Below are 11,076 nucleotides of genomic sequence, written 5' to 3'. Positions count from 1 at the left end.
GAGCCTCTGCAATACATAAGACTATAGGTAAAAGCCTGAACCATATCCAGATCTCCAGAGATGGGAAATTTCCACTTGAAAGGATGAGCAGGCCAGCCTGGAATGGCTAGAAGAATAGAAGAAACTTCTTGAAAGACCTACAGAAAGAATACAAAACAATAGAGGCAGACGGACTGTTACTACAAGAACAACAAGTTGCTTGTCCAGGAAACATCAAAGCAAGTGAATGGGTCCCCTCAGTGCAAACCCCCTTCCTAGACTAAGACTCAATGGGAATACACGCTCTGATTGGTGACCATGTTCATCACTGATTAGGGGAAGTGAGGGAAAAACAACAATGAAGTGGCGAGCTACGCCCGGCAACATGGAGAGTGAAGCGTTCAGCTGATAAAAAGAGAGGGCATATGCACAAGAACACCCACACTTGCAGATAATACCCACTTGATCTGGTTTCAATGACTAGATGATCAGAGCTCAACCAGAAGAAGAAAGAAGAGGGAAAAAAGAGTAATCTGATGCAATTTGATGGACTTGACCTACACCTATGGAAGCAGTAGGTCAAAAGAGGGAACAAATTCTTACAGCAAGAATCATTCCCACCCCCTCCACACACAGAGTAGACAGGGATGGGCAACTTATACATTGGCTACCCAAAATGGGGTTGGGGGGGAGTAGGGCTACAAAGGCAAGAAGTGACTGGCTTACAAGCTTTCAAGAGGGAACATAGAGCCAGGGGACCTGGAGGAAGGCAGAATCTCCAGTGAGTAGTATCCAATCTGTCTAGGTGGAGTTAATGAAATGAAATGCAGATGGTTCTCTTGTGATACAATAGTGAATAATTGTTATCAGGACTGATTGTGAAGGTTGGAAATGTAAAGGTAGACATTTTATAGCAAGGAAGGAAGTGATTAACTTTTCAGTCTAGGAGCAGAGGTCCCTGGGACCATCAACGGAGAAGAGCCGAGAGCAGGACCCTTTGGTTGGTTGATGATGCATGGAGGGGATTGTAACCATGGCAATACGATGTACGATAGAATGAATGTAAAACTAATGTTCTCCCATGTAAACTATCATATAATTCACAATAAAACACTAAAAATAAAAATAAAATAAAAAGAAAGCATTGACTGGCTTACAAGCTTTCAAGAGGGAGCCTAGATCCAGAAGGCGCAGAGGAAGGTAGAATCTCCACTGAGTAGTATCTAATCTGTCTGGGCGGAGCTGATGTAAAGGAGATGGGGATAGCACTCTTGTGATACAATAGTGAATAATTGCTATCAGGACTGACTGCGAGGGTTGGAAATGTAAAGGTAGATGTTTTGTTGCAAAAGGAGGGTATTGGTTGACTTTGTAGTCCTGGAGTGGAGGTCCCTGGGACCATCAAGGGAGAAGAGTGGAGTGCAGGAACCTACCCAGAGAAACAGTGATGTGAGAGATGGAGTCAGAGATGATGACGTGGAAAGATGGAGTGGCTGGGGTCTTTAGACCCAGAGAGGGAGAGGGGCTGTGTGCTGACGACCAGGGGACAGGCTTGCAGGGTATACCCTTTGGTTGGTTGATGATGCATGGAGGGGATTGTAACCACGGCAATGAAACAATATACGTACGATAGGATGAATGTAAAGCTAATGTTCTCCCATGTAAACTATCATATAATTCACAATAAAACATTTTTTTAAATTTAAATGATGTAAACTTACAAATTATTGTTGTTAAGTGCCATCATGTCAGTTCTGACCCATAGTGACCCTGTATAGGATTTCCAAGGAGCTATTAAACACAAGGGTGAAGAATATCATCATCACTTCCTAATTATTTTATTACAAGGTTATGCTCTTGAGGTTGTTTACATGGTGGAAATACCATATAACATATGGTAACTGCATCTCTTCCCAGCTCCATATTCACAGATACCACAATGATAGCTTGGTACCCACCATGGTGGAAGTATTTATGCTATGGATATCAGTTGAAGCTACTTATCAGGAGTTTTTTTGGTTTTTTTCCCAGTTGTTAAGCATTTGCCAGCATATTTGCAGTTGTGTTTATGTGCTACATCTGAAACTACTTGTCATCTAGCAATAAACCCAACACAGCCATATTCGCCTCTAGCGTTAGAACAGATGTCTGGCTCTTCACGTCAGTCACAGATGACATATTTGGCTTTCATTTTAGGCACCACATTACATGAAAAATGTTGATATAAAACATATGAATCACATTCAAGCCAGTCAGGTGAGCACCCATAGGACTAACACACAGAGAGGGGCCAAGAGAGTCCTGTGTCCCATCTCCATCTGCATGGCAGAAGGTCTCTGTACAGAATGAACAGATTACACTGTTACTTCTGACTCCGTTTTTGTTTTGTTTTGTTTTGTATTTCAACTTTATACCAAGTTGAAAGTGTATAAACTAAATATGTAAATGACACAACACTACTAAACATTTTATAATTTTCAAAGGACTCATATAGATTATGTCATTTAGTCCATCAAAAATTCCATAATCTAGATGGAGAAGAAAATGAACTGCATTGGAAAATTACTCGCTTTGTGCCAGAGACTATGATAAATGATTTGCACACATTCATTCACTTAATTTCAACAGTCCTATAGATACCAATTTTAGCCCAATTTCATAGATTAAGAAAAATCAAGAAAATTGCTCAAGGTCACAGAATTAATGAGGTACAGTAAGCACTCAGGATTCCCAGTATGACACTGTAGGATAAGCACTGGACTGTTAACCATAAGGTCTGTGGTTCAAACCCCACCAGCTGCTCCTCAGAAACCTTATATAGGGTTGCTATGAATCAGAACCATTTTGACTGCACTTAACAACAATGGTAAGCACTCAAATTCACATGAGCATGGCTCCAAAGTTCTTCGTTCTTCAAAGCTATGCTTTCTCTTTCTCAGTTAAAGAAACCGAGGTCTAGAAAATAAAGTGGCTTAATTAAAACCTGTACTATGTTTTTCTTGAGAGCAAAAGCTATACGTATTCTAGGATGATGTCTCCTACCCTGCAGTTATTTCTTTAAAACTAAATAAGCTTCTCTACTTGCTGGTGTCAAATATAGAGGTGCAGAGTAAAATTAATGTACCATTTTCTGCCAGGAAAGACTTGCCAAGTGTCATGGTACCCAGTGTGGATTCTGCAGCCCAGGGATGGTAATGTCCATCTATACACTACTGAGGAACCATCCGGAGCCAACCCCTGCGCAAATAACTGAAGCACTGGGAGGTGAGTCTTCTCAGCAGGGCACAGGGTGGCCCATAGGAGGAGGGTTCCAAGCCAGGGAGAAGAGTTGTGCTACACCTTTTGAATTCAAGGAACCTGGTGAACATTCAGGCCTCCTCCAAACCATTTTGTCCCACATCCTTTTCATGAAAATCTATCTGTCTTTATTTGGCAGCAGTGATGCCAGGAATTATAACAGTATATATTCCATTGCGGAGTCCTGGTGTAGTGCTGTAGGAAAGCACTGGACTGCTAACCTGAGTGGCAAACCACTCCTCAGAAACCCTATACAGGGACATGACTTGACGGCACATATTTCATTACAAGCCTTTCTTCCTTAACGGAGCCCTTTATCACTCTGCAAAGATATTCAAATGGTCTGTTTCTAACATTTTTAATAAAATCTTTCCCAAATGTGAAAATTTAGGCAGTGTGGAGGAATGAGAGCTGTTTGTTTTTAAATTATTCTGTTTGTTTGTTAGAATTATTCATTAACTTTACTTACTAAAATTAACTTTGAAAGGATGAGAGACTTTAAGACACTTTTTTACATTTTTATAATCTGGTTGGTCGTTGTTGTTGTTGTCAAGACTCGTGGAGTCAGTTCCAACTCATAGTGACCCTGTATATCATTTCTGAGGTTTTAAATCTTCAAGTGAGCAGAAAGCTTCACCTTTCACCCAGTGGTTGTACATAGCAATCAATTATCACAAATAAACTTAGTGAGCAATTCAATCTCCTTTGACAAAATGGCTATTAAATTTAAGTGAACAAACAGAAGTTCCTACCAAAAGAACTGCTAATAAATGTAGTTTTATGTAACAAACTTGCCAAGTTTCAAATAACTGGTCTCTAACTCCTTGAAGAGAGTTGTTAAAGTAAAGGTCTGAATATTACAGGAAAATTTACTGTCTCCTTCAGTAAATCAACCTAGACAGAAACTCAGCCTTATGGTGAAAAGGATACTGAATAAACAAAAATTCAACTTAACTTTTATGTTAATTGGGATATTAATATTTTCCCTTATTTCTCGATAACTTCAACACTCAAAGGTTTTCAATTTCTCATTGTTGTTGTTGTTGTTAAGTGCCATCGAGTCGGTTCCGATCCATAGCGACCCTGTACAGGGTTTCCGAGGGTGTAAATCCTGATGGGAGTAGAAAGCCTCATCTTTCTCCCGCGGAGCAGCTGGTAGTTTCGAACCGCTGACCTTAAGGTTCACAGCCCGATTCGTAACCACTACATTACCAGAGCTCCTTTAAGTACAATTAAAACTTTTGCCTTGTGGTTTCAACTCTACTTTTCAAGACGGATTCAACACTGAATCAAAGTATTTTGGGCTCTTAATATTTTTATACAGGAAATAAAGATCAGAAAATCAGATTTTGCCATTACTTTAAGATATATTACTCTATTATTAACCATCTCATGGATCTGAAAATAGAAAATCTTTGTTTAATGAAATAATCAAAAATAATGAGGTATTTAGAGCCTTGAAAAGTAGAGCACTTATAATTTCCATACTTTTGTTTGAATGTGCATAAGTAAGTTTATGTTGTTGGATTGTTTGCTGTTGAGTTCACATAACAACCACCAGGAGATGGTGTTGTCAAGATTGTCATAATTTATAAAGCAGTAGTGGTGGTGTGCTGTGAAGTTGGTTCCCACTCAAAGCAACCCTGCAAGGCAAATATGTTAACCAATGGCACACATGTTGTTGTTGTTGTTGTTGTTGTTAAGTGCCATTAAGTCGATTCCGACCCATAGTGACCCTGTATAGGGTTTCTGAGGAGGAGCTGGTGAGCTTGAACCACTGACCTTGCAGTTCAAATGGCTCTGTAGTCTGGTGCAGTAACCCACAGCGCCACACCAGGACTCCAGTGACACACATAGGGGATTGTAATCAGTACAGTGAAACAATATATTATCTGTGGAGTGCAAAACCAATGTTCTGTCATGTAAACTACCACTCAATTCACAATAAAAGCTTTATTAACAACAACAAAAAAAAAAAAAAAGCGACCCTGCACAGGGTTTCTGAGGCTGTAAATCTTTATGGGAGCAGACAGCCTCATCCTTCTCCAGTGGGACAGCTGATAGTTTCAAACTGCCGACCTTGAGGTTAGCAGCCCGATTCATAATCACTATGCTACCAGAGCCAAACTCATTCTAGGTATGGATAACATGGAGCGTATACTCTGGTTCATAATCCGTTTATTTGTGCTCTTTATAACATTATACATTTTAGCCTCACTGGTAGAGTTTGTTCATATTGTAAGAAAAACCATTATAGAAAATAAAGTTCAAAGAAACAATTAGGTGCAGGCACATACTTTCCAAATGCTCAACTGATATAAAATCACTGCTTAATTTAATCTTGTCTTTTCTTCTCAAGACTAAGGAAAAGAAAAGTTTTCATTCCTATCATTTTTTTCTCAGAATCATAAGAGTTTCTGTGATAGGCACTGTTAACTTTCCCTGGGTAGACCTTTAGTGTCACTTCCAGACTTAGCACTGACTATGTAGCCAAGAATAAAAACAATAGAATAACCTGATACTGCCTCACTTCAGCCTTTTGTGTTTGCTTACAGTTTAGCAGAGAGAAGTCATCATTTGTCTAAATTATTTTCATCCTACAGGACTCCGCTCTAGACACTGTATCTCTTACCCTATACTCAGAAGAGAGATTTGAAATTCATACCCGCCCAAGGTCTTTATCCTTTATTAGCAAAAAGAAAGGTAGATTATAGTCTCCAGCCATTCATGTACCTGCAAGTATCTTCCAGGAGAGTTCTCATTCTAATAAAATGGAGATTCCTTGGAACCCGAGGCTTACTGACAAGCTTACTGACAAGCTCCCACGCAACACTTTATTCATTCAGGTGTTTAAACTTGCCCGATCCACACATATATATTCTCCTAAAATTCTTAAGCTTAATTGAGGATAATTTTTAATTAACTTTTCTTAGTTTAAATGTATACATTTCCATTATGAAAAATGCTGAAAATTAAAAGCTGGGGCAGGGAAATTGTCTTTATGTTTCTGCCACAAGAGGCCACTGTTTGGGGTACTAAAGCAACCTCCTGGAGAAGGGGAATTGAGTCTTGAGGATGTATACACTTTCCCTAAGAGGGCATTTGAGGGAGAAGAGATGACATTAGAAAAACAGGATGAAGGGGCATACCTGAGACGCTATGGGAGATGCCAGGTACACCAACCAGTTAAGGGAGAGGTGGGGGCAGGGAGATGAGAAGAGATGGCTGGGAAAAACTATGGAAGTATTTGAGGCATTTCAGAAAGAAAATACCATAACAAGATCTGGTTTTGAAGAACATCTCCTCCAAAGGGAACAGTAGTTCCAAAGAGCCATTGTGCTAGGTTTAGGAAACAAATAAGAATCTAATCACTCATCATACCATTCCTTAAAAACGGATTCCTTCAAAATCAGGTAATTTGTGCCGCTGTACTGGATATCGACCCATTGTAGAAAGTGGAACAACTTTCAGTGCGGTAAGTTTTTTTTGTTTTGTTTTTAATGTCTTCTGTTTGTTTAATGTATGAATAGGCCTTCCCATAAAACAAGGAGATCTGGTGGCCCAGTGATTAAAGCACTCTACTACTAACCAAAAGGTCTACATTTCAAACCCACCAGCTGGTCCACAAGAGAAGGATGTAGCAATCTGCTTTAATAAAGTTGATCAGCCTTGGAAATCCTGTGAGGCAGTTCTGCTGTGTGCTCTAGGGTCACTATGAATTAGAATCCACACAGTAACAGTGGATTTGGGGTTGTTTTATATAAATCTATAAAATAATCCCACGTTGACTTTTCTAATGACTGAATGTGGCTAAATACCCACTGTTTTGTAATTATTCATTAAGCTGTTAGCATCTCTTTTTTTTTTTCATTTGGTTTATTCTTTTTTCTTTGTAGCAATAGATATACAACGAACCATTTGCCATTTCCACCATTTTTACATGTACGACCTAACCACACCAGAACTATAACTAATTTATAGTTCTAAATTAGTCACTTTCTAAGTAATAAAGTCTATGGCCCATGACTTCAAGAAATGCATACTCTTCTTGTACTGACGAAACCGAAACACAGACTAAGAGACAATAAAACCATGATTTAAAAGCAACATATTAAAAGTTCAAGACAGACTATAAACCATGCATAAAAGCTTTGAAGGGCCATACATTAAAGAACATTAATGAATAGGAAAGGAAGAAACAGAAGCTTATCGAAGAAGGAGAGTGTTGCACCAGGTCTTAAAGGAAGTGATTAAATCCATGGGTGAAGAGAGGTCAGCAGAAGATTCCAAGTAAGAATATGAATGAAATTAAGGGGAAGAAAGATGTTCATAGCTCAAAAAAAGTGAGAAAAGAATAAAAGCCACCTTCAGAGATGAGAAATGAAGGAAGCAGATAGGGATGCAGGTTATTTACATTTGTGTTTTGAAAGTTTTAAAGGCTGTCTTCCCAGGGCTTCATTAAAGATGCGTGCATGTCATTTTTTAAAATGTCAGTGGTGATGGTGTGCCTTGGAGTCGGTTCCAACTGGTAGAGACCCTGCATAGGGTTTCCGAGGCTGAAAATCTTTATAGGAGCAGAAAGCTTCGCCTTTCTCTCATGGAACCACTAGTGGTTTCCAGCTACTACTGACCATGAGGTTAGCAGCCCGACTCGTAACCGTACGCTACCAGAGCTCCTTCTTTAAAAATAAAGAGCACCAATTGCATTATCTGTTTGGGTTTAGGCTTTTTCAATGATCACATTGTGGCCGTACTTCATTTAGTTGTTGTTAAGAGCCATCGAGTCAGCTTGACCCTGTAGAGAGTTTCCGAGGAGTGGCTGGTGAGTTTGAACCTCCGACCTTGTGGTTCAATCCGACCTTACAGTCCAACAAGTTAACACATAGCTCCGTACCAGGGCTCTATTTAGTAAGGAGCTCTGGTAGCGTAGTGGATACGAATCGGCTGTGAACCTCAAGATGAGCAGTTCGAAACTACGAGCTGTTCTGAGAGAGAAAGATGAGGCTTTCTGTTCTGGTAAAGATTTACGGCCTATACAGAGTCGCTATGAAACCACCAACATCACCAGGAATCCACTTGGTTGAACTGTTAGATTGGTGGTTCAAGCTGACCAGCCACTCCTTGGAAATCCTATACAGGGTCACTATGGATGTGCACTAACTCTATGGCATTCACAACAAGAAATCCTGAAGCAGTCCTGGTGGCTGCTGATGAAAAGATTGGAATCTATTGGCAATCTTCTTCCAAAAAGATTGTTGTTGTTAAGTACTGTCGAGTCGGGTCGATTCCGATCCATAAAGATTGCAGGAGTGGCTGGTGAGCTTGAACTACAAACCTTACAGTTCAGTGCATTAACTGGCAGCCCCACACCAGAACTACAGCCTTGAAAACTATATTAGGCAGGTCTACTCTGTCCTATGACATCCTTCCTTCTCCCAGTCATGCTGGGTAAGATGGAGGGTCAGAGAAAAAGAGGAAGACCCCCAACGAGATGGATCAGCCAGGTGGCATCACTGATGGTGTCAGGTGTGACAGCGGTAGTAAGGTTGGCCCAGGATCGGACATTGTTTCGTTCTGCTGTGCATGGGGTCGCTATGAGTCGGTTCCGACTCGATGGCACCTGACAACAACAATTCTGTCCTATAAGGAGCTCTGGTAGTGTGTCGGTTACGTGTCAGGCTGCTAACCTCAAGGTCAGCAGTCTGAAACTATCAACCGTTCCACTGGAGAAAGATGAGGTTTTCTCCTCCCATAAAGATTTATAGCCTCTGAAACCCTATGCAGGGTGGCTGTGAGTGGGAACCGACTCCTCAGCACACAGCCAGCACTCTGTCCTACAGGATCTCAAAGAGTCCAAATCAACTCAGAGGCAAAGGGCTTGAGTAGGACTTCTGAGCTGACTGAGCCAATACTTCTATTCCCTTAAAACTTGAACAACACTATTTACGAGATGTATTGTGAACTTAACTGCACACTCCTTGTAGTTTGTCCAGTGATCCCCATCCACCAAATTACAGAGTCCTTGAGGGCAAAAAAACCTCTATTATTTCTCCCATGCCTCTTCTAAAATCTGGGGCCACTGTTGTCTGCTCAGGTAGCTGTTTAAAGAATCAATTAATTTGTTTTAAACTGCATTTCTTCCTAAGAAATCAACTGTTTGTCAACTGAAAGGAACTGGAAAATGCTGCATGGACCAAGAAGAGAGATCTTTTGTGGATAAACCAAGAAAAGTAAGTATCTGATTTCCCACTTCAGCTGGGATTGACTGAAAAATAAACATTACCCCTGTAAATAAATCCAAAGTTATTCCAATTTTAACGGTTTTCATTGAGTAAAGTGCAAAATAGCTGAATTCAGGGCATAACAGCCTTAAAGAGCTCCAAAAGTTATTGAGCCCATAAGGGTCATGAGATCAATCAACACAGAAGGTAATTATCCTGAAAATGCTACAATTTTTCAGGCTAATCTGGACTGCTCCACTTCTCCCACCCCACTAAACATAAAGAAGGACAGAAACAGTGATACACCCTCATGCTCATAGTGAATTCTTGTTGTTGTTGTTAAGTGCCTTCAAGTCGGTTTTGACCCATAGCAACCCTGAATAGGGTTTCCGAGGCTGTAAATCTTTAGGAGAGCAGATCGCCTCATCTTTCTCCTGCGGAGCAGCTGGTAGTTTCAAACTGCTGACCTTCCGGTTCGCAGCCCAATTTGTAACCACTATGCTACCAGAGCTCCTTTTAAATGTCCACAAATAATACCTAAGTCCCAGCACAGGAGGTTAAATCTCAATTTCTGACACCAAACAAGGAAATCTGCCAAGGGAACAGTCCTATGGTCCTGTACAAACTGGAAGCATTCCATCAGAAGCACCTCCATTCTGTTCTAAGGGTGCCAGAAGTGTAACCCTGACTGAAGTTTCTCTTTACAGATTCCTGCTGAGCTCTCAGTAACTCTGAAGGTCTATTGTTATTTTCTTTCATTTTTCAGATATGCACAAAACTGTACAATGAAGATGAATTCCAGCCCTTTGATCCATCCCAGGAGCCTATATTCCCTCCTGAGCTGATAGTAAGATATGTTACTTTTGTTGTCTGTTTCACCACTTACACATAACATGATGTGAATACTGTATTATAGTATGCAGTGACTGAGGGGAGAAGAGTGTCCTACATAATAATGGGTCAACAACCCCATTTTTAGAAACTGGTTCACATGCACTGTAAATAATGTCAAGCAGACAGTTTAAAAGAGAGCTGCTGTCTGAATCTCACAGCTTCTTTGGCTCAACTCCTTAGTAAAAGAATCTAGCATCACACTGTAGGTGACTTGCCCAAGGTCACACAGCTACACTGTGAGATATTTTGCAAAACAGTTATTGTTAAGTGCCATCGAGTTAGTTCCGACTCAGTAATCCTGTATAGGATTTCCTAGGAGTGGCTGGTGAGTCTGAACTCTTACCTTGTGGTTTAAAGCCACCTTGTGATCCTGACCTTATGGTCCAGTGCTGATCCTACAGAGCCACACCTGACTCCTTTTGTAAGACAAGTAAACCAAAAGCCAAATTGTAGTTATTAGAATGGAACTACAAGATTCTTCCAATGAATCTCTGATTTCAACTCAGGGAAGGGAGGGCAGAAGGAGATCATTTAAATCATATGATGTCCCTGCCAGTTGGTTCCATGAGCAATATGCCCTGGAGAGAACAGAAGATGAAGACATGATTCCACTAGCTCCTCAGAGGTCTCAGTTTTTATTTATCTTAAGATTTAAATGTAGATATAAGGAGATGTAGTGCTGTAG

General features: G+C 40.4%; 1 protein-coding gene across 1 annotated transcript in view; it reads left to right on the top strand.

The window, feature by feature from the left end:
• The window catches only part of LOC102838700 (aldehyde oxidase-like), a 111,157-nt gene that overhangs the window by 24,205 nt on the left and 75,876 nt on the right, over positions 1-11,076 (top strand). The window contains exons 5-8 of the mRNA XM_006862038.1: positions 3,117-3,243; positions 6,690-6,751; positions 9,423-9,506; positions 10,264-10,344. Coding sequence (XP_006862100.1) covers positions 3,117-3,243; positions 6,690-6,751; positions 9,423-9,506; positions 10,264-10,344 — 354 coding nt within the window. The remainder of the gene's footprint in view (positions 1-3,116; positions 3,244-6,689; positions 6,752-9,422; positions 9,507-10,263; positions 10,345-11,076) is intronic.

Source organism: Chrysochloris asiatica, unplaced genomic scaffold (genome assembly GCF_000296735.1).
Source record: "Chrysochloris asiatica unplaced genomic scaffold, ChrAsi1.0 scaffold00045, whole genome shotgun sequence".
Classification (NCBI taxonomy): Eukaryota; Metazoa; Chordata; class Mammalia; order Afrosoricida; family Chrysochloridae; genus Chrysochloris; species Chrysochloris asiatica.
Note: the sequence above shows the minus strand (reverse complement) of the source record. Positions and strands in the feature narration are given on the sequence as shown.